The sequence below is a fragment of the Phyllostomus discolor genome, chromosome 13, assembly GCF_004126475.2.
Source record: "Phyllostomus discolor isolate MPI-MPIP mPhyDis1 chromosome 13, mPhyDis1.pri.v3, whole genome shotgun sequence".
Taxonomy (NCBI): Eukaryota; Metazoa; Chordata; class Mammalia; order Chiroptera; family Phyllostomidae; genus Phyllostomus; species Phyllostomus discolor.
Window position 1 is genome coordinate 44,594,338 of NC_040915.2, and position 24,711 is coordinate 44,619,048.

Sequence of the window (24,711 nt, forward strand, 5' to 3'; positions counted from 1 at the left end):
CCGCCCTATAGCACTGGGCATGTGAGTGCTCTGTAAGTAGTGGCTACTTTGGTCGGGGTGGAGGGAAGATTGGGGAGAATCCTTGGGATGTGGCTGCTGGCTGCGGAATACCTAGTTAAGTTGCTGGGTGGAGGTAAGGGTTATCAGTGTCCAAGATGGGCAAGGGGGCCCAGCTGGCCTCAGCCCCGTCCGGGTGTCCTGCTCCGTTGAGACCTCTCACCCCTGCTAGAAAAGCTCCCACCGACGCGTGGTTCGGGGCGCTCAGCCGCACCAAGGCGATCGCCCGGCAGAGGGCGCCACGAGTCCACTTTGCACCCCTACGGAGGTGGGGGTAAGCGGAACCACTATTCCCCACCCCCAACCCGCACCCACACAGGCACGGGGAGACCCAGACCGGGGGAGACAACCTCCCAGGCCAGCATCTTCCCTGCACCACCAACCTACCTCCTGTGGGGAAACGGGTCACAGGCAGACTTGCCCCAGGCCACGGCTGGAGCAGGACAAGCTAGGGGGCTTCCCAAGCTCGAAACCAAGGCTACACGAACCTGGGTGATGGGTGGGGGGCGCAGTTCGCCAATCAGAGTCCCTGTCGCAACCAGCCAATCAAAGAGCCCCTAGCAGAAGGCGGAGCCTGCCAATTAGGGGTGCCCAGCGCGGAGCTGCGGAAACCATGGGATCTTGACAGTGGGGGGCGCGCTGTCCAGAGCGTGAGGAGGGGAAGTGGTCAGGGGCTGTATGTGCGGCTGAGCATCCCGTTCCTGTTACCTCAGTTTCCCTGTACGTGAGAGGTGAAAGCCCCGTGCTGGCACCCTAGCAGGAAGGAAACTGAGGCTGGAGGTCGGCCCGGGTGGCTGCCTGACGGAGGAGGCGCCGGCAGCTAAGGGGCGGGGCTTACCGTGGCCCCGCCCCCGACGGCTATCAGCCGGGCACTGTTCCCCGCGCGCTGCCGCCAGGTCTGCCAGGTCTGCCGGCTCCGGAATATGGACACCTCCGGGACCCCGGCACAGACCACCGCCCCGGGCCCGGGTAGGAAGGAGCTGAAGATCGTGATCGTGGGCGATGGCGGCTGCGGCAAGACTTCGCTGCTCATGGTGTACAGCCAGGGCTCCTTCCCCGAGGTGAGGCCCGCGGAGGGGGGCGCTGGAGGGCGCAGGATGGAGAAGGGGGTTGGGCTGGGACCACGGGAGGGCGAGAGACGGCCCTCAGCCTGCGCCGAGCCCAGGCCCTGGGTCCCCGCCGTCCTGCGCTCCGCGAGGAGGCCACCACCCCGGGTCTCCCCCTCGGGAATTCCCGAGCCTCGCGGTGTGAGGGGGGCCGAGCCGCACGGGGCGAAGATGGAAGGGGACGGGGACCCCGCCGCACTCCTGAAGAACCAACCCCGCCCCTTATCCCACAGCATTACGCCCCATCCGTGTTTGAGAAGTACACGGCCAGCGTGACCGTGGGCAGCAAGGAGGTGACCCTGAACCTCTACGACACCGCCGGTGAGTCCGCCCAGAGGGTTCCCCTGCCCGGGCATCCCCAGGGGCATCCCCGCCGCCAGCCCCCGCGCGCGGCCCTGACAGCCTATGGCCCCTGGAGACAGGAGCAGGAGTGCTGGCTGGGAGCCGGGTGACCCTGGTGGCAGAGGGGACCTCAGTCACGTCATCTGGAAAAGGAGGGTGTTTGGCCGAGACGAGCTCCCGGCCCCCACCCAGCACTGATGTAGTGATAGCGAGGGCTTCGCTCCTCTCCGGTGGTTCCAGAAAATCGTGGGCTTCCTTGTGCTCCCCTTGCAGCCAGGGTTTTCAGGCCTTGCCTGTGTCTCCTCGGGTTCCGTGAGCCCCAGATTTGGGGCCTCTGGTGCTAGGATATCTCTGGGTCCTATGTCTAGAATTCTCTGGGCTACAGATCAGAGCTCGTGACTCCCAGATTCTGTGACCGACAGCCCCGTGGCCCCAGGGTCCTGTGGACGCAGATTCTGAATCCCACGCTTGTGGGATTCCAGGGGGCTGCCTGCCGTGGGTGATTCTGGAATTCTGTGCCCTCTGGATTGGAGCCTGTGGCCACAGAGCTGTGCCTGGCTCCCTGGGAGAAACAGGCCCTGGGGAAGGCACGGACCTCTGGGGAGTCTCGGAAGCAGGTCCTCGCTGCCACCTGCAGCTCCTGGCGGGTTTATTGTGCTGCGTGCGTCAGTCACCCGTCCCTGCCGCTGGGGATGGGTGGGAGGAGCACCGCCAACGAGAGGATTTGGGTGGCACGGGGGGGGGGGGGCCGCGCTGGGGGGGCTGCCTGCCTCAGAGAGTTCCCATCTTGCCTGGGCTCCCCTCTGGATCTGCGTAGACATGGGGGAGCAAAGTTCACTATCCCCAGCTGGCGCCTCACCCAGCCTTTGTGACTCAGTGTTTAGGAACCTGCAGCGAACCCTGTCATCGGGCACCCCTTCCCCAGGCAAGCCCTGTGTGTCTGAGGTGACGGCGGCTGTGACTGGCCTGGAACGGAGCCATAGTCCGCACACCCCGCCCGCCGCCAGCTGCCGTTAGCACCTCCCGGTGTACCTGGAGTGTCAGGAAAGGGCTGCCCGTCCCGGTCCCGGACACCTCCCCTGTGCCTGACTTCTGGCAGGCCTTGCGGTTTGGGTGTATCCGAGCCTGCGGTGGCCTCTGAGGGCCTCCTGGGTGAGGACCCTGCGGGGCTGCCCCCAGAACAGGGACGTGCCTCTACCCCCCCAAAGGCCCCTGGGGAATTCCCAAGGGCGTGGCCACACCCACAGTAGAAATTTGGTGTGTTCGGGCCACTGGTGTCACGTTTCCTGTCCGGAGCCCCGGGAGGGAGCTCTGGGTGGAGCGCTGGCGGCACAGGGGCTGTCCAGGGGAACTGTCTGTCTGTCTGTCTCCCCCGCCCTCTGCCCTCAGGGGGCCCCTCCCAGATCTCCTGGGCAAGTGAGTGTCCCTTGCTGCGCCCCCCATCAGACCCGTGGCGGGGCCACTCTGGCTCTTCTCTGGTCTGGCCGGGAGAACGATGCTCAACAAACATGTCAGGATAGGTTGTCGTGCGAAGGTTCTAGAAAGCTTCTTGTTTTAAAAAAGGGGTTGGCTCTAAGAGCTACTTGGGGGTGGGGGGTTGCAGGCAGCTCTGTCCCCTGCATGCGTCATCAGAATCGCGTGACCACCGGGGCAGTGCCGACCCCATCTGTTCACGTGTCCACGTGCTTTGGAGTCAGACCCGGGCTTTTGCGCCAGCTCCCCGGCCAGGTGTCGCTGGGGACGCCTGGCCCCCCGGTTTCCTCGTGTGTGACAGGGGCTGACATAGTTGTGAGACTGAACGAGGACCGCGCGACCACGTGCAGCACTCAGCACAGGGGCTGGCTCTGGGGAAGAGCTCGCGAAGTGTCGTCGCCATGGTTTCGGAGCCCCCGCCGCCCCCACCCCATCCAGGCTGGAGCACAGTGGGTGGTCGTGCAGGGCTCTGTGCACCCCGCTCTCGCCCCACTGCTTTGCCAGCAGGGCGCCTCTCCGTGGAGCCCAGCCAGGAGACCGGCCCGCGGTCTCCCGGGCAGCCCAGGGCGGGGTGGGGCTTGCTCCCCCCTCGAGGGAGTCCCCGCCGTTTGGGGGAGTGTGGCAGAGACACGGGGTGCCTGGCCCGCAGCGGGGCTCGTGGGATGAATGAGGAAGCAGCCCTGATGCAGAGACAGCCCCGGGGAGGCCCTGGGTGACAAGGGCGATGACGCTCGTCTCGGCCTGTCCAGGGACAGGCATCTGGAGAACGTGCCGGATGAGGGCGGCCAGGTGACCAGACAGCGAAAGGTAGAAGCCAACCAGTGAAGGGAGGGACCAAGCTGGAGATGAGTCCGATAAAAGTTGTTGTAGAAGGTTCTAGAAGCTGATAGGCTAACCTCTGTGGCAGGGGGGTCTGGCGGTGGGAGGGTGCCGGGTGGCATCTTTCCAACCAAGCAGAGCTGACTGGGACTCTGGGGCAGCCGGGTGTCCCCACGCCCAGGACCCCACACAAGGGCCACGTGGGCGGCCCGTCCGGCTGCTTGTCTCCGTCCTGTGGGGACAGTCACAGACGCGCAGTGGCAGAGGGAGCATGGAGGGGCGACGGGGCTCCCGGTGCTCAAAGCGGAAGGGAGGCAGGGGCTGTGAGCACCCACCGTCCCGGCAGCCTCGCCCGCCTGCCAGCCCGACGCCACCGTCACCGACACCCTCACAGACAGGAAGCTGTGGCGAGGGCTGAAGTTTCCTGGGCTGGGGGGAGGGGGGCGAGGTGGGATGTGAAGACACCCACAAGAGACACCAGAGATGGGGCTACTGGGGCCTTGGGGTGGGGCCCGGGGTGGGGCGTCGCAGGATGGGGTGGGGAGTGACCGGGAAGGCGGGGCACTGTCTGTGGTTGTCGCCCCGGCCTGAGATGGGGACACGAGGAAAAATGGGGGCAGAGGACCCGCTCAGACCAGGGGTCAGGGCGAAAGCGGTGTCCAGGAGCCAGGAGCACTGGGAGGCCCCGGGGGAGCCGGAGCCGCGGTCCTTGGGGTGGCCCAGTCCCCGGTGAGGATGGGGATGCGCAGGGGCGTGGGCCCCAGCGCTCTGGTAAAAGCGGTTCCTTTTCTGGCAGCTTCCGCTTCTCACGCTGCCCGCGCCCATCCCGACCAACACCCTGGCCCGCGCTGGAACCCAGCTGCCCCGTGTGTGTGTGTGTGTGTGTGTGTGTGTGTGCTCCCGCCCATTCGGGGACCGCTGTGCTCGATGACTCCCTGACTCCTCACTCCAGCTCCGTGCTTTCGAGACCCCTGCCCCCCCCCCCGGGGTCGGGGGAGGGGGTGACCGCGGCAGGGCTCCTGCCCACAAAGGAAACACCCTCTCCGGAGGCCGGGCGGGCGCGCACCTCACTTCCTCCTCTCCAGAGACCAATGCCTCCTTTTGCACGGAACGCTGGGGCTTGTTACACGTCTGAAACCCATCTGCAAGGGCCTGAGTGGGACACCTGTCCGCCTGTGGACAGGCGACGGGGTCCCTCGCAGCCCTGGCGCGACTGTGGGTAAACGGGCCGGGCAGCAGCTGCCCTGTGGCCGGGGGACCCCGTAAAGCTGGGGGTCTGCAGAGCCAGGGTCAGAGCCCTCCCCTACGGCCCTGCCCCTCGGGAGTTTCCGTTTCAGCCGTAACCGCGGCAGCAGCCCCTCACCGTTGCCCAGCCTTGCTCCCCCTGCCTGCGAGCCTTTTCCTTTCGGTGCTGGGGCCAGGGTTGTCCCCGCTTTCTCCGGACGAGGAAACTGAGGCCCAGAGCGGGAGGGCCAGTCATAGAGGGCGGGTCTGCGTGTGGCCGGCGCTCCTGACTCACCTGGGAGGTGACCAGGGCACTCACCCCACCCCGCCCACGGAGGCGTGAGGTCACAGCGGCCGCGAGGCCAGCTTCTCGCTGCCAGCCAGGTCTGCGAGAGGAGGCCCGCCCTGGGTCCTGGGGCCGGCTGAGCCAGGCACCATCCAGCCGGGAAGGCAGCCGGGAAGGCAGCCCGGAGGAGGAGCTGGGATCCGGGCTGGCTGCCCAGCCCCTCCCAGAATCCCTCGCTCCCCCAGACACCTGTGTCGGCAGCCTTTCCTCCACCTGCTCGGGGCTGGGGTTTCTTGAGTGGGGAAGGCTCCCTATCCTCTGGGGTGGAGAGACAGGCACCCCAACAGTCCCGCCTGTGGTCCCCTGTCCTCACGACGCTTCCGCTGAGCTGTGTGACCATGCACAAGTCACTCGGCCTCTCTGCGCTGCAGTGTCTGCGTCTGTAACACACGTGACAGCCCTGCGGTACCGGGTCCTAGTGACGCGTGAGGAGTCGCGCCGGCCGAGGGCTTCCAGTGGGGCCTGGTGGCCGAAGAAGAATGACAGTGACCATTTCTATCACTGTCGTCCTTGAGGCTCGCCTGCTTCTCGCGCGTCCCTCTCGCAGGAGAGGAAACTGAGGCCCAGAGGGTCGCTTCCGGTTGGGAAGGCTGGGGCAGGCTTCCAGCGAGAACTGGTCCCTTCCAAGCGGCTTGGCCGGGAGCTGACCTTGGACTTGGGGACTTGGGGCCTGAGCTGGCTGGCGCTCCAGCCCCCAGGGAGCCTGCCTATGACCTTGAAACATGCCCCTTCTCAGCCACCTGGGCTCCTGACAGGGAGGGAAATACCCTCCCCAACCAGCTCACCTCCCCCGGGGGCAGCTTCCATGAACACAGGTGGCGACAGAAAGTGCCAACGCCGACAGCCACGGGGGTTGTGGTGCCCCTCGTCCGCCCACCCGTTCATCCGCTTGTGCGTTCGCCAGAGGGAACCGAGCTCACCCGGGGTCCCCGGGGGTTACCGGCGAGCGGCACCGAGGCGGGCCCTGCCTGTCCTCTCGGGGAGGCCAACAAACAGAACAGGGAAGAACTTGGCTGCGTCGAGTAGCGAGACGAGCCAGAGAGAAAAACAAAGCCACAGTCAGCCCGTGGGGCCGACCAGCAAGGGGGCTGCTTCCGAGCAGTTTCTCTCGGAGGAGGTGACGCTTGGGCAGACGCCTGAAGGGAAGGAGGGGCCGAGTCGTGCTGCTCCCCGGGAAGAGCCTTCCAGAACAGGGAACAGCAGCAAGGGTGGCGTCCTGGGGGCGGGGAGCTGGCGTGGCCTGATGCCCCCCTTTGGCCCCGGGCAGTCCGGCTTCTGCCCTTCTCAACGCTACTGCAACCCGACAGCACCTCAGCCCCGGTCCCCCCGAGTGACAACCGGTGAGCAGCTCCCAAACCGCCCCCAGCCAGCCCTGATTGGATGGACGCCTGACGGGTGCCAGCAATTAATTCTTCAAAAAGGACTTTATTTCTTCTTAGAGAGAGGGGATGGGAGGGAGAAAGAGAGGGGGAGAAGCATGGATGTGCCCCCTGTGAGCACCCCTGTCCGAGGGCCGCACCGCAGCCTAGACCCAGGCCCTGACTGGGACTTGAACCAGCGACTCCTCCCCTTGCAGGACGACACCCAACCCACTGAGGCATGCTGGTCAGGGCCCAGGAATTAGTCTTCGCGGACAGACACGGCCCCTGCCCTCAGGGCGCTGGCCATCCTCAGGGGCACGGGCAGTGCGGGAGGACACCCAGGAGCCCGTGTGCACCCTGAGGCAGGCGAGACGAGGGGAGACTGGGGACGCCATGGGCCCCCCTGTCCAGCTTCGTGCCCGCCCCGGCCACACTCCCTCGGGGGAGGGAGCGCAGGTGCTCCCCCACCGTCACGCACTAGTCACACACCCCGGAGGCCGGGCAGCTGCGGCTGCACGGAGGCGGGAGAGAGCGTGGGGCATTTCTGCGGGAGGAACGAGGGGCGTGTGACTGGATGGAGGGGCAGCTTGGGTGAGGGAGGGGCCGTGCAGGGCGGTGGGAAGCCCTGTGCCCGCTCTGTCACAGCGGCCACAGGCCCGTGTGGCACTTAATCACCTGGAACGTGGCTGTAGTGATGGAGGACCTGAGTTTTTTGTGTTAGTTTGAATAGCCACAGGAGGCTAGAGACGTCACTATCGGGCCGCAGAGGTCAGGCAAGACGGGGTCCGTGGTTAGGGGAGGGGACAGTGTGGGGACAGGAGGGGGGAGGCACGGGCAGGAAGAGCGTGCTGGGCCCAGTCCCTCATTTTTTTTTTTAAGATTTTATTCATTTATTTTTTAGAGAGGGAAGGGAGGGAGAAAGAGAGAGAGAAACATCCATGTGCGGTTGCTGGGGGCCATAGCCTGCAACCCAGGCTTGTGCCCTGACTGGGAATCGAACCTGCAACATTTGGGTTCACAGCCCACGCTCAATCCACTGAGCTACACCAGCCAGGGCTCCAGTCCCTCATTCTTACACGAATTTCTGCAGCTTTGCCTTGACGAGGGCAGGAGGGTCCCAGCGTGCCCAGCCCTGCCCACCCCTCGCCCCTTCTGTGGTGTTGGGGGGACCGAGGCTGAATGACAGCGCGGACAGTCCTCCTGGCCAGCCTCTGTCGTAACTGTGGCAGCCACCCTCTGCACACTGTCGGGGGCCCTGGCTTGAAGGGGAGCCGGTGGGAAGAGAGAGGGGTGACTGTCCTGTCATCGGCGGGGGCCAGAAACAGGACATGGCCTGTGTGTGCTGGGTGAAGAGGCCTTTGGCGGGGAGTGACGGGCACCCGCTGGCGGGAGAGCGGGGCTGGGCGGGGATTCCTGGCCTCTGTGGTGAGTGGAAGAAGTCACCTTGCCCTCTGCAGAGGTGCTGGGGGGGGGTGCCAAGGAGTCTGGAGGGCGCTCGGCGCTCGCTGTGGGAGCTTCTCCAAGTCACCCTGCACGGCAGCAGAGTGCATGACTTCCATGCTGGTCTGGGGGGCGGCCAGTGGCCAGGAGGAGCGCGGGGCTGCGGGGCTGCCCACCCGGGTTTGGCGCTCGTACGGCGTCGGTAAGAGGTCGCAGGGTGGCGTCCCGCACACAGGCCGTGCGCCCTGGCCTCTCACCTGCTCCCAAGTGTCTATGCACAGATAACTGGGTGGGACGAAATGTGAACGCTCCGCGCATCTGAGGAAAGGCGCTCTGGGCACTCCTTTTGGCAATCTGTCTGTGAGCTTGAACTTGTAAATATAAAATTGTTCTGAAAAACCAAACCCACCGCGGTCCGGCCCAGCCGTGGGCTCCGACTCCGGTGCTGGGCAGGGGCCGAGCATCAGGGCGCCGACGTCTCCCCACCCCCACGTGCGTCTGCTGTGCCGCGGGGGTGACAGCTGCCGTGTGGGGCGGGTCTGGGTGGCGGGAGCCTGCTGATGTCGGCTCCAGCCGTCCCCTCCCACCCCCAGCATTGGCTGGAATGGCAGGATGAATCCCACCTGAGACCTCTGAGCCGGCGGGGGAGGCACCTTCCTTCAGCTGAATTTTTGGGGAAGGGGGTGTGGCTTCAGAGTCTGCACTTCCGGCCTGAGCACCAGGGGAGGGGGCGGCTGGGGGCGGGGGGAGTCGTCTCCAGCGTAATTGTGGCAGCTGCCCACCCCTGTAGTCAGGCCCGGCTCTGAGGACGCGTGGGTTTCCTCTCGGCTGCGCCTGGCTCCCGTCCGGACGGTGGGCTGCACCTGTTTCCCGCGGGAGGACACCGGCAGGTCACTGGTCCAGACGGGCGCGGCCGGGGATCCTCCCTGACCCCGCCCCCCCGCGGCTCTCCGGTTGCAGGGCAGGAGGACTACGACCGGCTGCGGCCCCTGTCCTACCAGAACACCCACCTGGTGCTCATCTGCTACGACGTCATGAACCCCGTCAGCTACGACAACGTCCTCATCAAGGTGCAGCCTGTCTCCCAGCCCACCTGCCTGCCCGCCTGCCCCGGGGTGGGGGTGGGGACCCTGGAACCGGCCCCGGCCCTGACCCCCGGCCCCTCCCCCCCCCACAGTGGTTCCCTGAGGTCACGCATTTCTGCCGTGGGACCCCCATGGTGCTCGTGGGCTGCAAGACGGACCTGAGGAAGGACAAGGAGCAGCTGCGGAAGCTCCGGGCGGCCCAGCTGGAGCCCATCACCTACCTGCAGGTAGGCCGCCCCCCTCCCCCGCACCCCATCCTGTCCCCACCCCGCCCTGGGCAGCCTGGCCCCTCCGCGCAGCTGTGGCCTGAAGGACCCCCAGGCCTCTGGCTTCTGCAGGGGGCGGGGCGCCCTCAGTGGCCTGCAGACAGCTGAAGCCAACAGGATTCTAAGAATAACAATTTAGAAATATCGATGACCGGAGTACCCAAGCACTTGACCTTACTTTACCCTTACAACCCCAAAGCGGGTATCGTTGGTGCCTCGCACGTTCAGTGCAGCGCCGGGGAGGTTAAGTGGCCCGCCCAGGGTCACACGGCGGGCCTGAAGTGTATGCCGCCCCAGTCACTCCGGCTCCCGAGTCTGGGCCCCATCCACCCGAGGGGACCTGCGGGGCAGGCCCGGGTTTGTAAGCAGTTCCCCCCCACCCCCCCCCCCACTCCCAAGCGTCCTGGCCAACACCTAACCCCGCGGCCTTCCGGGCCGGGCACGGGAGACAACGTGGGTCACAAGGGGAAACTCGTCAAGTTTAATGAAAGGGAATGCGCATTGATGAATGTAAACCTGCCTTAGAAACCGAGACGTTCTGCTCCGGGAGCAGGCCCCACTGCCCGCTTGGAGCTTTCGGGGAGGGAGAGAGGGGTCGGGAGCCCTGGCTGCCTTGAGGCCCTCGGCTCCTCTCAGGGGCCGGCAGACACCACCGCCAACCCGGTCCCTAGAATCCGGCCGTTTGGGCCTGAGGGTGGGGGAGGAGGGGTGGAGGCCAGGAGGGGCTTCTCCCCGCAGGGCCACGCCACTCAGACCCCTCTGCTCCACCCTTGAGCACTCTGGAGGGCTGGCCCTGGGACCCAGGACAGAGGCCCCCAGCTCCACGCCCCAGGCCCCGCCCCTGACGCTGGACGCTGGCCCCTGTCCCCGCCCCCGCCCCAGGGCATGAGCGCCTGCGAGCAGATCCGAGCCGCCCTCTACCTGGAGTGCTCAGCCAAGTTCCGGGAGAACGTGGAGGACGTCTTCCGGGAGGCGGCCAAGGTCGCCCTCAGCGCCCTGAAGAAAGCGCACCGGCGGAAACACCGCCCGCTCTGCCTGCTGCTCTGACCCCGCCGGGCCGGGCCGGGCCGAGTGCACGCCTTGAGGACCGGACTGACCGGGCCCTGGTGTCTGGCCCACTCCTCGGGGTCCCGCCGCAGCCCCAGCCCTCAGAGGGCACTTGGGGTCGGGCGTCTCCAGGGCCTGCTACCTGGAGCCTGTGGCAAGACTCCTAGGATGTTCTGGAACTCGCTCCTTTCCCAGCTGGGGCTCTGACTGTGAACCCTGCCTCCGGGGCCCTCGTGCCAGTGGGCGAGGGTGCTGGACCCAGTTCCCCTGTGCCCTGGAACTGGCATCTGTCCCCAGAACTCTGGAGTGCCCTCTGCACACCTCCCCCCAGCCTCGTGTGTCCACCTTCGCACACCCGGCGGGTCCCCAAAGCCCGCACTCCAAACGCCAGGCGACACTGGGTGCGGGGAAGTGCAGACTGGGCAGCACCCCAGGGGCCCCACGCCTGCGGCTCCCTGGGCTCGGGAGATAGACCCGGCTGCATCCTCTGGCTCCTGGCTTCCTTCCCCCGGGCACTGTCGGCCACGAGGGGACCAGACCTATCAGGGGCACACAGGCGACGGCCCCGGATGTAGGGGCTGGCAAACCCCCCGCTCTGCCCCCTCCACCCCACACAGAGGACTTCAGGCCCAGCCTTTGGCTCGGCCGACACCTTTCCAGAGCTGGACGCACATGACCAGGGGGAGGAGGAGCTCGGAAAGCAAACGGACACCCTGGACTACCTGTCCACCCCTGCTCTGGGTCTCCCTGCCCGCAGCAACCCCCCGCCGCCAACTCGAGATGAAGAGTGACACCAGCTCCTGATCTCGGATGAGTCCCTTCTCTCTACAGACCGTCCCTGTCTTCGAAAGGACAGTGCCGGCTGGTGCAAGAGCCACCAGGCCCCCCTGCCCCTCACGGCCACCACGACAGCCGAAGCAAGACCGCCCCGGCCACAGACTCACTGAACCCCCTCCAGGAGGGCCGGGGAACGTTTGGACCAGTGCCCCCGGCGGTTCTAACACCCGAGACCCAGAGCCACTCGGTTCCGAGCGAGCGCAGGAGTCAGCAACCCCGGAGACGCGACGATGCTCCCGGAGGCCCTGCCCCCGATGCCGGGGCCACAAAGCCCGAGCCTTTCCGAAGCCACCTGCTGGGGAGAGAGACCTCCGACACCCACAGCACCTCACCCAGGTTCCCCGGGGCCCTGCCACGCCCTGGGGACAGAGCAGGGCGTTCAGTCCAAGGACCTCTGGTTTGGGCAGAATTCGGGGCCTCGGGGACAAATGAGGGTTTGGGACCAAGGTCAGCAAATGACGGCCGGTGAGCCAAATCCAGCCGCTCCGTGTTTGTGGATAAGGTTTTATTGGGAGACAGCCGCGCCCACTCACTTGTGCGCCTGCCGCTCGTGCCCTGCAGCTGCCGGCTGCAGCGGCTGTGACAGGCCACCTGGCCCCTCACAGGGAAAGTTGGGGACGTCCAGACCGGGGCAGTGACTTCCAGCTGGCGCGCCCCAGAATTTTTGGAACATGCCCCACCTGACTGTTTAGTCAGGGGTTCTGATCCCCTTTCCCTTAGACTGTTGAATAAAAAATGTGACAACAGCCAACGCACTAGCTGTCCGGTATGAATGATTTGAAATTACAACTTTTTTTTGGTCAGATCGGGGAAAAAAAAGGTGTATTTTTTGGTGTGCAGCAGAATCTTAGTAGTTTACACGTGCCAGGAAGTGAAAAGGCTAAAAGTCGCTGGTCTCGGGTGGACCCAAGGACCCAGCGGGCAGCTGGGGGGCCTGGCGAGTGGGGGAGGGCGGGGGTCTCAGGGCAGCAGCGGGCTCTGCCGCCAACTAGAGAGCCAACCCCATCCTGGCGGACGGCTCGGCCGGGAGCTGCCCTGTGAGAATGTTGCCAGGTCTTTCCATTTTTCTAGGGAAGTTCGTATTTTAAAAATGTAACCAATTAAGAAGAAGGAAATCCCTTTGAGGGCCAACACAGGGCTGTGGAAACCAGCTGCGAACGCCCGTTCCCGAGGATTTGCAGGGAAGTCGTCAGGGGCAGCTGAGGCTCATGCGTGGGAGGAGGGGCGGGAAACTCAGCCGAACCTGTTCGCTCCTCCCCCTCCGCCAATGCAGGCTCTGCCGCCAGGTGGCCTCCTGCCAGTGAGACGGCTCGGGCTCCCCACGCTTCCTAGAACCTTGAGGTTCCGAAGGGAGGGCCGTGCAGGTTGGGGGCCCTTTGTGCGGGCTGAAGCCTAGGGTCTCGGTCTCACTCCCCGAGTCCTCACTGCGAGAACTTGGGAAGGGCTGGGCTGAGGGTCAGGAAGCCCCCAAGAGCAGAGCCAGACTTGGCCAAAGAACGCGCTCAGTCCACCCGAATGCTGCAGGGCCGGGGCGCCCTCTGGTGGCCACCCTCAGAAAGCCCTTCCACCTGAGGCCCACCCACCCCCAGCTGCTCCGGGGGCCAGGAGCCCCAGGCCTCAGGGAGGGCTGCTCTCCCCGGGGAGGGGGCCAGCAGTCTGGGGCCTGGGGAAGCGCAAAGAGCACAAGGCACAGACAGACAGTGGTTCTCAGAGCACTTAAATACCGGCCCACACAGAAACGGAGGCCGGGAGGAGGTGGGAGCTCGTTACAGCAGAAGCGTGCGCCTGGGGAGCGGGGCGCCGCAGGACGACCAGGGGCTTCCTCCCGCCCCCAGGGGGCTCTCTAAGCCGCAGGTCATAGATCCACCCCCAGGAGGCATGTCCACACCCCACCTGAGGGGCTCAAGTGACGGGAGTGGGGACAGGGGGGCTCCCTGAGGCTTAGCCTCCTCCCAGGAAGCCCCCCCCCCAGTCCGGCCAGGAGCAGCTGGGGAAGGCGGAAGGTCCCAGGGAGGACCCACATTAAATACGTCATAAATAGGGAGGGTGGGACGGCTAATACTGCGAGGACGGGCTGGGGTCATGTTCCTCTGGTCCCGTCAGGGTCCAGGCCCTGGCCCTGCTCCCCACAAGGCTGCTGGCCCTTGAGGTCACTGCTGCCAGTGGCCGCTGGCACCGCTGGGGAGGGAGTCGGCAGCGGGGTGCCGCCTGAGACCCCCCACAGTCTCAGAGTCCGGGGCTCCAGGGCGCCGTCCCGAGGCTCACGGCTGCTTGGCCTTGCTCCTGTTCTTCTGCAGTTTGGCGTGCACGACTTTGAGTGTGGTCAGGAAGTTGCCCAGGAAGAGGATCAGGAACGTGAGCGCCAACACGAACACCTGGCAGGGGCCATGTGGGGAGGGGAAGGAGGGGGAGGCTGTGCCGGCTGTGCTCAGCGGCCCCCCGAGGAAGGTCCGCCCCACCCGGGGACCGCAGCACCCCCTCAGCCTGCACGGGTTCCCCCACAGAAGGCAGAGAGAGGGTCAGGCAGGGTCCTGGGCAGCTCACCCAGGGGCTCCCCGGCCTCCCAAATCCCCTCCCACCGTCCCCCAGTTCCCAGGAGCAGAGAGGTCTGGGCGCCCTGGAGGACAGCCAAGGGGATGGCTAAGGAGAGAATTTTCCCCAAGCCGGCCCAGCCTTCCCCAGGATCCCAGCCACACACCACCACACGCACGCACACCCCATACCTGCCATTCTCTGCATTCCTCGTGGCTGGAGAGCTCGAACAGCGTGACCGCGTTGTAGAGCTGCCAGAACTGCAGGGAGGGGAGGCGGGCGCCGCTCAGCCACCGGTGCCCCCGGGGCCCCTCACGGGAGAGCCCGGGAGATGCACCAGGACACCAGCTCCTGGGGTCAGTGCCCCCCTGAGATACTGAAAACTGCCCGGATGAAACTGGGGCACCCTACCAGAGTGGTCTGAGGCCTCCCCGGACTCAGGAACGGTTGGTCACAGCCCCAGGACCCCGTGAGGCCCAGCCCGGGGGTGGCTGGTGAATGGGGGAGAGACCCGCAGACCTCCTGTTCTTGGGGGTCAGCCCAGAAGAGGGGATAGCCGCAAACCCCAGGGGTACTCACATGGCCACAGAACAGGAAAGGCAAGAGGAAGGTGAGCCCCCGCCACATCCAGGACTGGAACCCTTCTGCGGAGAGCAGGGAGGGGGCGAAGGGCCCGCGTGAGGGGCTTCGGCGGCCCCCACGGCCCCCTGAGCGCCCACCGCTCGGCCACGCCGGCCACCCTGAGGTCAGCTACGCACAAACACGTGCAGCTCGGGGGGCGCCGCCCTCGCCTCTTCCGGGGACGCGAGCACTCGCCGTGAAAATGACCCCGAGAACGTGCAGAGCACCTGTCACCGCCTGACCGCTCTCTCGCCTCACGTCGCCATGGACTGAGCGGCCCGACACGCAAGGAATGCTGCTGTGCCGGGCGCCATGTTTTTAATCGTTTCTCTCCCTCGCGTGTTTACAGTGGACTTTGGAATGCACCGGTTCCACTGGTCTTGACAAAGTAGGGCCTACTTTGTGGAGCGATTCAGTAAAAAGGACCATCTTCAAAGATAGCAGAGATTTATTAAAAGTAGCTTCCCCTAGCCCTGGCTGGCGTAGCTCAGTGGATTGAGCGTCAGCTGGCAAACCAAAGCATCGCAGGTTCAATTCCCAGTCAGGGCACATGCCTGGGTTGCAGGCCACGGCCCCCAGCAACTGCACGTTGATGTTTCTCTCTCTCTCTCCCCCTCCCTTCCCTCTCTAAAAATAAATAAATAAATTCTTAAAAAAAAACATAGCTTCCCCTGCCCTGACTGGCACGGCTCACTTGGTTGGGCCTCATCCCACAAACCGAAAGGCTGCCAGTTCAGTTCCCAGTGAGGGCACGTGTCTCAGCTGCAGGTTTGGTCTCTGGTTGGGGCGCATGCGAGAGGCAACCAATCGATGTTTCTCTCCTGCTCTTTCTCCCTCCCTTCCCCTCTCTCTAAAAATAAATTAATCTCTTTTTAAAAAGTTTGCCCTGAAAATGTAGGTGAAAGGTCTCCAAGCTTTTCTGATTAAGCAACTACTGCTACGAGTTAAAAACTCACACACACATTCCCGACGTATGTACGTATATATGTGCAACAACACTAGGCTGACAGTATGTGTATCAGAAAGCACAGACACAAATAGGCATTTAAAAATGCTAAGAGAGCTCCTGGTCGGGAAGCTCAGTTGGTTAGAGCACAGTCCCAATACGTCAAGGTTCCGGGTTCGATCCCTGGTCAGGGCATATACAAGACTCAACCAATGAATGTATAAATAAGTGGAACAACAAAATCGTTATTTCTCTCTCTTTCTCTCTTCCTCTCTCTGTAAATCAGTAAGTAAATATTTTTATAAAATAAACATGAAAAGGGTAAGAGAGAAGCCAGCACTCAGGGCGCACAGCCGGTCTTGCCCTTAGCTGAAGCAGAATCCACGGTGAATTATGAAAAGCAACTTGGGCAGGGGCCGGCAGCTCCGGCTCTGCGTGTGGTAGGTCTTGTTAGGTATGTCCTTCCCGGCACGTGCTCCGCTGGGGGAGTCAGGGGCGAGGTGTGGGGGACCAGGCTGGGGCCCACACCTGTCCCTCCACTCCCCCAGGCCGGCTACTCACCCACCGTGAGGTCCAGATGATTCCTCTCGCCCAGAGCCCGCAGCCGGTAGAGGCAGCCCCGCTGGTAATAGTACTGCAGGAACTGGACGCAGCCTGCAGGGGGAGCACAGCGCCCTGAGCATGGAGTGGCCCCTCCACCACAGGGGGCTGGGTCTGCCCTGCCCAGAGGGCAGGGGGCGCTCTAGGCACAGCCCTCTCCCACCCCAACACACGCGCACACACACACAGTGCTCTGAACCCACTTTACCCATTCTCCAGAATATTAAAACACCTCAGGATATCTGAGGACCCAAGGAAGCCCCAGCTAGACTAGAAACTTCTGGAGCTTTCCTAGGCATGCAGTAGGCACTCAAAAGATGCTTGCTGGACGGCACACCACACTGGGAGCTGTGTGCAATGCCAAGGCGGCAAAAGGCGGTCCCATACCATGGGACACTTGTACTGACGTGGAGAAACGCCCCGGGCAATTGTTAAAAGCCCAGGTTACAAGCAAAACTACACGTGCAGAGGGGTCCCATGGCTGCAGACTACACATAATGCGGTGCACACGTGTGCGCATGTTTGAGAATGAACACGTTCAAGGACACAGACCTACTAACAGTATCGCCCCTGAGAGCAGGATTGGACGTGATTTCCATTCTCGGCTTTATGTATTTGTACTTGTTTGTAAGCAAGATTTCATTTAAAAAGTAAGCTGTATTTTTTTGAGTCGGCAATACGCACACGGCATAAAATCCAAAGGGAACACACAGGTGTAGGCTAAAGGGTAAAACTGCCTGTCTCCCGCCACCCACGCTCCCCGCTCCCGGAAGCCACCCCCGACCCCGGGACCTGCGCATCATCTATAAATCGGGAGGCTGTTCGTCAGTGAGAAGAGGAGCATGTTTCCACTTTGAGGAAAACAAAGTCAGTGCCCCCAGCACCCCTGGGCTCCCTGAGATCCGGCTGGTCTGGCCTGGCCCCGGGAAGGAAAGGCAGCGAGGGGGCTGGGGGTGGGGGGGGTGGAGTTGATGGGGGGGGATGCAGATAGCTCTCTTCTGGATTCCTGGCCCTCCCCTGCCCCAGGCCGGCCAGGGCCCTCCCCCAGTCTCCTCTCTCTTCCAGGAAAGGCACCCCCCCCAACAGGGACATGGCCTCCTCAAGGACCAAGTGCCCCCATCCCTGAATCTAGGCAAGAGTCACTCACTCTGAAAGATGGAAAATGCTAGAAACTGGTCTCGGAACTTCTGATAAATCAGTCCGTTAGGCCTGCGGAGAAGGAGGGAAAAGCCCAGGTGAGGTGTGCAGAGAAGTCAGGACATCCGTCTCCGGCCCTGTTCCAGCGGAGAGGGAAGAGAAGGTTCCGTGCGGAAGCCGGAGCCCCCGATCTCCACCCTCCTTTACCGCCGGTGCCGGGGCTGGGCCCAGGCGCCTCCCCCTTCGCTGTGAGTCCCCTCTAGAACCAGGGCAGCCCACGGAGTTCTGAGGCCTCCGTTCCCACGGGTCCCCCCCACCCCCACTGCCTGCTAGCCTCTGGTGCCACGGCCTCACCCCTGGGCTGTTCCGTCACCTCTGCCCCAGCCGGCGGGCCGAGGGCACATTCCCAGGAAAACTCCCCACGGCCCAGCTGCACGCTCCCGCTTTCCTTCTTGGCCCCGAAGCCAGCCCAGGTCAAGGCCTTCGAAAGCCATCTGGGCCCCCTCGCGCCCCACCAGTCCCCATTCACGGCCACATGGGGAGGGCGAGCGGAGGCCGGGGGGCGGGGCAGGACACACTCACCAGGTCAGCATCACTCCGGACAGGAACGTGGACACGTAGTGGTGAGACACCCACCAGCCTTTAATTCTCGGAGGGAGAGAACGAGAGAAGGGAAAAGAAAGCTCAGGCAGGGAGAGAAGCGCAGGCGCCTCCCGGCTTCCCAGCCTGCGTTTGGGGGGGGGGGGGCTCCCCTTCTCCCCGTCCTACAGAGACGCACACCCACCCGTGAGCCCTCGGCCAGGAGCCATGAGACCCACGGGAGCACACGCCCCCGTGGCTTCCAGCTGCCCTGAGGACGCAGCCCCAACCTCACCCCCACTGCAAGCCCCGCCTCCCTCCCTCTCCTCTGGGAACCGTTCCTGCCTCGGGACCTGCGGCCACGGGCTCATTGTGCCCTCCCGGATGCCTGGGTTGAAGCCCTAGGCCCCTGTGGGACGGTCCTCGGAGACGGGGCCTTTAAAGAGGTCACTGAGGTCATAAGGATGGGCCCCCATCCAACAGGACTGGTGTCCTTACTGTGAGAAGCGAGACACACGAGGGGTGTGCGTGCTCACAGAGAAAGGCCTCGTGGGGACGCAGGGGCTGCCTGCAAGCCCCGGCAGCCTCAGGGGAAGCCCACCCCGCCGGCCCCTTGGCCTGGGACTGCCAGCCTCCCGAGCTTCCGCCGGGGGAGCGGCCCCCTCTGCGACCCGTCGGGGGGGTGGCCCGCGCTGACTAGCAGAGCCTTTGCACTTGCTGTTCTCTCTGCTCCCCGGCCTTGGCCCGCCGGCGCCTGGTCCGAATTCAGGTTTGTCTGTCACCTCCTCCGAGACCCTCCCCGAGCCTCTTATCGAAATCAGCCAGACGAGCCCACTCGGGACCACAGTGTCCCGTTTCACCTTCTTCATGGCGCTTGCCAGTCTCTGAAATGATCCTTTTCCCCTCATGTGTTCTCTGAGCACCCTCCCCCCCCAGACATCCATCTCCCAAGGGCAGGGGTCTCGTCCGTGTGGCTCACTGACGCACCTGCTCAGGGCGGGGGCTCGGTAAGTGTGTTGAGTAAACACAGACCCCACGCACGCACATTTACACAGAGCAGCAGCCCCCTGCACTACCCCAGACAGAGACGGAGGCGTGACGGGCCGCACACGCAGCGTCGCAGCACATGCAGCGTCGCAGCACCCCAGATGCGGCTGCCCCCAGGGGGCCCCGAGCGCCGGCGCCTCGGCTGCTCCATTGACCACCAGCCCTTGCCCAGCCCTGGGCTTCATTCGTCCAGTCCAGAGGCTGGGGGGACCCTGCTGTCAGAACCTGGTGTTCCCCCAGCTCAAGGCCCTCACTCTGCAGCGGGGGAGGGGTCCTGGTTGTCACCCCTTCTCAGTGTTGGGGGCGGCCTAGGAGGAAGGCTGGACCCGAGCACCTTTGCCCTTCAAAGCCCCTGAGTGTGTCTCAGGCCTCGGCTGGCCTTCCCCAGGCCCTGCTCTGGGAGCTCAGCTACCTGAACACCACGCGGCAGGGAGGTGCTTTGCCAAAGGCAGCCAGGGAGGAGCCAGGCTCCGTCCCCCCAAAGACTGAGCGGCAGTGACTGGGACCCCAGAGGCACCTGCAGGAGTGATCCAGCCCATGTCCCTCCAGAACTAACCATCTCTCTCTCCCCCTCTCTCTGCGATGCGGCCCAGTGAGGAGATGGGGTCGGGGCGCTGCTCCTCCCAAGGACCTGCTGGCTGGGGGGACGCACTGCCAGGTTAGCCTTCCATCCTCCTGCACCTGGCTTTCCTTGCTGGACTCCCGGGCTAGCACCTACAGAGCTGTCACGGGCGTCGGAAATGCCACACGACATTGTGGGGTGCCGCTTGTGCCAGCGTCTGCTTGGTTGTTCCTCAACAGTCACTATCGTCCTCGATGCTGCCAAGACATGCCTCTGGAAGTCCCCTAGCGTGACGACAGTCTCTCCAAGAAGGGGGATGGCTGGCTCAGAGGGTGTGTGCGTCACTTGTCAAAGCACCGTCCAAAGTCGCTACCCCAATTTACACCCCCATGGGCGGTAGAGGAGGCTGTTTGGGTCCTCAAACCCTCACCAAGGCCTGACACAAAATTTTAAATTTTCTGCCCAACTCATTGGGTGAAAACTGGTGTGTCATTGAGGTTCCCACTTGCATGTCCTTATCCGTAGGTTTATCTCCTGAGCGGACGCAGGCCCTAGGCCACAAGCTTGGCTGAGCAGCGGCTTCTAACCTCACAGCATGCTATACCCAGAGCCCAGCGGTGACAGCGGCCTCACCTGTGACTCACCTGAGGTGTGTCACACCTCAGTGGCACTGGGAGGGACCAGAAGTCGCTTCTCCTCCTGCCCCATTGTCCACCTGCACCCTCCAGGGCTCTGGGCAAGTTTTATGCATGTGTTTATGTAACATTTTCATTGTGCTGTAATTCAGCACGCAGTTCACTCATTTAAAATGCACATTCACAGCCCTGGCTCGCGTGGCTCAGTGGACTGACTGGCACTCAGCCTACGAACCGAAAGGTCTCCAGTTCGAAATCCAGTCAGGGCACATGCCTGGGCTGCAGGCCAGGTCTCTCTCTGGTTGAGGATGTGTGAGAGGCAGCCAATTGATGTTTCTCTCCCTCTCTTCCTCCCTCCCTTCCCCTCTCTCTAAAAATAAATAAATAAAATCTTAAAAAATATAGATTCACTGAATATTTTTTTGTGCAAAAATATATATATATTGTGGTGCAAACTGTCACCCCAAAAGGTAACCTGCACCCAGGGGCGGGCAGTCTGGGCCTGTTTCAGACAGAAACGAAGCTGGCAGGGGCTGGCGGCCTCTTCACGAGCGGAGGGGAGGCGCCCAGAAAGAGTGCTTCTCACGGGGGACAGCAAGGTCTGGCGCCTGGGGACGGTGCCCAGGACGACCCTGGCCCTCCCTATGGGGCACCTCGGCCACGTCTGGGCACGTGCACAAGACCCGTGCGCCAGCCACTGTCCACCCCCAGGCCGCTCCTGGTTGGGCACTGCTGCAGGTAATCTGGGCGGTTGGCAGAATGGCTTCTACACTGAGCACCGTCCCTTGCCTGCCACCGCTGGCCTCGGCATCCCGGAACGGTCCCTACAAAAGCCTGTTACAGCCAGGTGCCCGTGGGCTGGCTAGCGAGGAAAATGATTATGATATGAGTAATATACGCGGGCACAGGACGCAGAGCCAATCACGGCTCTGTATCACTCCAGCCACGGTGACTGGCTCAGGGATGAGCATGTGACCCAAGCCTAGCCAATCAGAAGTCTGCCCCAAGATTACTGCTCCATTTGTGAAGGAAAGAAACTCGGGGGTTGCGGATCCAGTAGGATGCCGACCTAGGCCGCTGGGAGCGGTTCCAGGGGTGGCAGAGCAGGGAGAAGGAGGGGGCCTGTTAATACTGAGCCCTTTCTACCCCCCAGAACTATTTATATGCCCCCATAAATCCCGTTCACGTTTACTCCTATCAGGTGGTTTTCCACCATCTGCAGAATCTGCAAAGTAAGCTGACTCGCTTATTTCCCGAACCGAGCTAATGAGCTACTTCTCACAGGGGACACATCGGACACAAAGAAAGAGTGGTTCCATCCTGAAATGGGGGGGGGGTCCCCCTCCTGCCCCACCTCTCTAGGCTCGCTTCCCTGACCACACCCCGCACTCAGGTCTCAAGTGCCATGGGGAACCGGATGAAAGAGGCTCGGTCAGACCAGGACTGGGCACCAAGCCTCCAGGAAGCCCACACGGCTCAAGTGCGCCTGTCCTGAGAACGCTGGCACGGCCCCAAGGGCCCTGACCGGCTGCAGAGCTTGGGTTGAATTCATTTGGACAAACCACGGGGCCTCCGCTGGGTGGCGACACTGAGCTCCTGAGCGGGCCCTGGGACACTGCGGAGATGGGGAAGGTCGAGTTTGCTCCAGCCTGGACCCCAACCTCCCCCCCTCACTGTGCTCTCCTAGCTGCTGGTTTCCCGGCTCTCCCCTGGGAAGGGCCGAGTGTGAGGCGGAGAGCCTCCGGGACATCTGCCTCCCTTGCCCGCTTCCCGGAGAAACCAGCTCGAGGAGGAGGAGCTGGGGGGACGGAGGCTGACAGTGTGGCGGATGAGTCAGTCACAAGGCGTGGTCACCCAGATTTGGCCACTACTCCCGCCGTCATCCCAAAAGAGGAGGCACCGGCCGGGCCCCCACTCCCACTCCAGCCTCCCCACGAACGCGGCATGCAGACCCGCGCCCAGGCCCGAGTGGCGGCACAGGCCTGGAGGAGCGGCGCCGTCACACCGGGAGATTCCCGAGTGACACGCGCCATGAATGGGTCAGTCCAAACACTCCATGAATGCCCCCCCAAAGGCACCAGCGTGTGGGCCACCTCGGAGCCCCTAGCTCCGTGTCCGACGGCCAGGAGACACCGACAAACGCTGTGAAGAATGACAGAGAGGGGGGCGTGGACCCACACGCAACGCTCTGCCCTGCACACTAGAGACAACAGCACTTCCTGCCGTCCCAGCAGAGCACGGGCTTCGGAAAAGCCCAGGAAAAGCCCCTGCTAAAGCGCCAGGCAACCCAGGCTTGGCTCCCGAGCCCCACTCCCTCCCTCCCCGTGCCCCTCCCAATTTCCTGTGTGCCCACGCTCATGGGCACCTGCACTCAGTCCTGCTCCCCTGTCTCCACTGACCACCCCCGCCCCCATCCACAGCTTACCATCCTAGAGAAAGAGCTGAGCGGAGTAACTCTTACTAAAGTGTCAGTGACCATGAGAGACCCAGCATGGCCCCAGGCCCCTCTGAACATGAGTCCCTCAGGAGGACAAAACTCCAAGACTAACGGCGAGCCCACAGCACAGAGAATTAGTAACCGGGGGCCGTGCCCAATGCCTGGGCCTCACTGCCCCTCTACACACTACCTGGCTACCTTCCAGCCACGCCCAAAAGCAGAAAGACACTATTCACTAAAATTAAGGAAAGTTATGAATGGTCCTTATGGAATAAGATTTTCTATTTCGGTGTCTCCCAAAGCCTGGGGCGTGTGTCACCAAGTTTTAGATGACACTCAAGTGTAACCCCAGACGACACCGAATGCTCTCTCTGCTCCCCAGATTACGTCAAGGACAGAGTCTGGGTGAGGTGCCAGCACATCACTTTTGGCGCCTCGTGAGATCCACCCGCCTCCCTCTCCCCACGAGGACACACACACACACACACACACACACACACGAGAGACCGCGGGCCTCAGGCCCAGAGTCTCTCATGGGTTTGACAATGAAAACAAAACAATGTTTTTATACCACTTCCTTTTTCCTGCAATTCATGCTGGTTTTCCATGTAATGTGGTGAAACAAAGTTTCCTCTTAAAATAAATATTTACTTAAGGAAAAAAAAGGGAGAGAAAGAGATGGCTGATTTGAAACATGGGGAGGTTGTTACCCAGGCGATACAGGACACGGTGAGGAAGGCGCGGATGGCACAGGAAGGAGCGCGGTTTGAGGGACAAACACCGGTCTTTCCCTGGAGGCTGCGGGCCACTGGGTCGCGCACCTAAGAACCGCCACCCCCCCTGGTCCTCACCTCTCGGCTCTGCATTCAGGGCCAGGCCCGGCAGAGCGGAGGTCTGCCCTGAGAGACCACTGGGCAGCAGAAGGAGAGGGTAGAGGATTATTTGGGGGTTTGGCGGAGGCCCCCAGGTAAATACACGCTCCTGGTTGTTCCTTCTAGTCTCCACAGGGAGAAAGGGGGGTGGCTGGAAAGATGCTACTCCTTACTTTGGGAAAGGACAAGGACGAGAGTGGTGTGCAGAGGTTCCAACGGCCACCCCAAAAAGGAATCAGAACTATGGGAAATGGGTCCTGCAAGTGGCCGGCGTGGATCTCAGCTGAGTCCTGGGACTCCCGTCTCCCTGTGAGGGACCAACGCCGTCGTCACCAGAATCCACTCGTCCTTCTAGGGACAGATTTTCCTCTGGGGAACCAGTCCCTGCCTGACACTCAACTTCTCGGCTTCCAATGACAGCCGCAGGGGTGGGCACGAGGCTCAAGCCCAGCCAATCCCTGTAAGGCAGTACGTTCGCTAGCTGCAGTGAGTGACAGGGTCAGAGATGGGCATGTGGTCCACCAAACACCAGTGGGCAAAGGCCCAGTGAGACTCCTGGAAGAGAGGGATGTGCCCTATTTTGCCGGGAAAGCTAGAAATAAAAACGTGAGCTTGCAGTTGGCGGTGTCCCTGCATGGAACCTGATGGAACGGGCAGCACCGTGGAAGGCAGGGGTGAGAGACAGAATCTGGGTCCTGACGACACTGCCTGAGCGCCTGGATTAAGCCTTACCTGAGGCCAGCCCCAAAGGATCTGTTTCTTGACATGAGAAAACAAGTGTCAGTCATGCTGAGGCCACTCGAGCCATGGTTTCTTGTAAACAAGAGACTGACCACACAACCGACGCAGCCGCAGTGGCAGACACATGTCCCTCCTCCCTGGGTCTGCACCATCCCGGAGCCCCCCAAGGAGGAAGGCAGTGCAGACTGAGGGGGGCCAGCCTTCACCTGCCTCCTTGCTGTGTTCCCTTTGGCACCCCCATCCCCCCCCGCCCCCCGCCGAAGCCGGGCCTCCAATTACCTGGAGCCGTTGCTGATGAGAATGCTCTCCCGGATCGTCAGGGTGCAGTAGTACCACACGAGCAGGAAGTTGAAGATTTCGTCCGTTACCCTGGTGTAGAGAAACAGCCCCGGGCGGGGAGCAGGTGTGAGGACCGGGTGGCTCAGTGGGGCGGGCCCAGGGCTGCCGCCCCAGCACGCCCCTGGAACCCCCAACGCCTGGGAAAGCGTGGATGCCCGGAAGGCAGAGCGGGTCCGGCCTCTCAGGTGTCTTCCCTGCACCGGGAGCGCTCACCCCATCCTCACCTTTCCACCAGAAGAATACTATGCGCTCCGAAGGCC

At 63.1% G+C, this 24,711-nt stretch overlaps 2 protein-coding genes across 2 annotated transcripts in view; one reads left to right on the forward strand and one right to left on the reverse strand.

Moving 5' to 3' along the window:
- Positions 1-210: 210 nt before the first annotated feature.
- Positions 211-12,507, forward strand: RHOF (ras homolog family member F, filopodia associated). The gene is made up of 5 exons (XM_028528406.2): positions 211-1,118; positions 1,397-1,484; positions 9,129-9,238; positions 9,346-9,480; positions 10,402-12,507. The coding sequence occupies exons 1-5, from the start codon at positions 981-983 to the stop codon at positions 10,564-10,566; spliced, it is 636 nt and encodes a 211-aa protein (XP_028384207.1). The 5' UTR covers positions 211-980; the 3' UTR covers positions 10,567-12,507.
- A 594-nt stretch (positions 12,508-13,101) lies between these two features.
- TMEM120B (transmembrane protein 120B) overlaps positions 13,102-24,711 on the reverse strand; it is a 34,073-nt gene continuing 22,463 nt past the window's right edge. Inside the window, exons 6-12 of the mRNA XM_028527911.2 lie at positions 24,392-24,481; positions 17,822-17,887; positions 17,250-17,311; positions 16,064-16,156; positions 14,515-14,579; positions 14,127-14,195; positions 13,102-13,778 (exon numbers count right to left, since the gene is read on the reverse strand). Coding sequence (XP_028383712.1) covers positions 13,665-13,778; positions 14,127-14,195; positions 14,515-14,579; positions 16,064-16,156; positions 17,250-17,311; positions 17,822-17,887; positions 24,392-24,481 — 559 coding nt within the window. The 3' untranslated portion in view covers positions 13,102-13,664. The remainder of the gene's footprint in view (positions 13,779-14,126; positions 14,196-14,514; positions 14,580-16,063; positions 16,157-17,249; positions 17,312-17,821; positions 17,888-24,391; positions 24,482-24,711) is intronic.

Coding starts and splice junctions, on each gene's coding strand:
- RHOF (XM_028528406.2), top strand. CDS start 981: ATGGACACCTCCGGGACCCCGGCACAGACCACCGCCCCGGGCCCGGGT. Junction 1,485..9,128: donor GAACCTCTACGACACCGCCG/GTGAGTCCGCCC, acceptor CTCCGGTTGCAG/GGCAGGAGGACTACGACCGG. Junction 9,239..9,345: donor ACGACAACGTCCTCATCAAG/GTGCAGCCTGTC, acceptor CCCCCCCCACAG/TGGTTCCCTGAGGTCACGCA.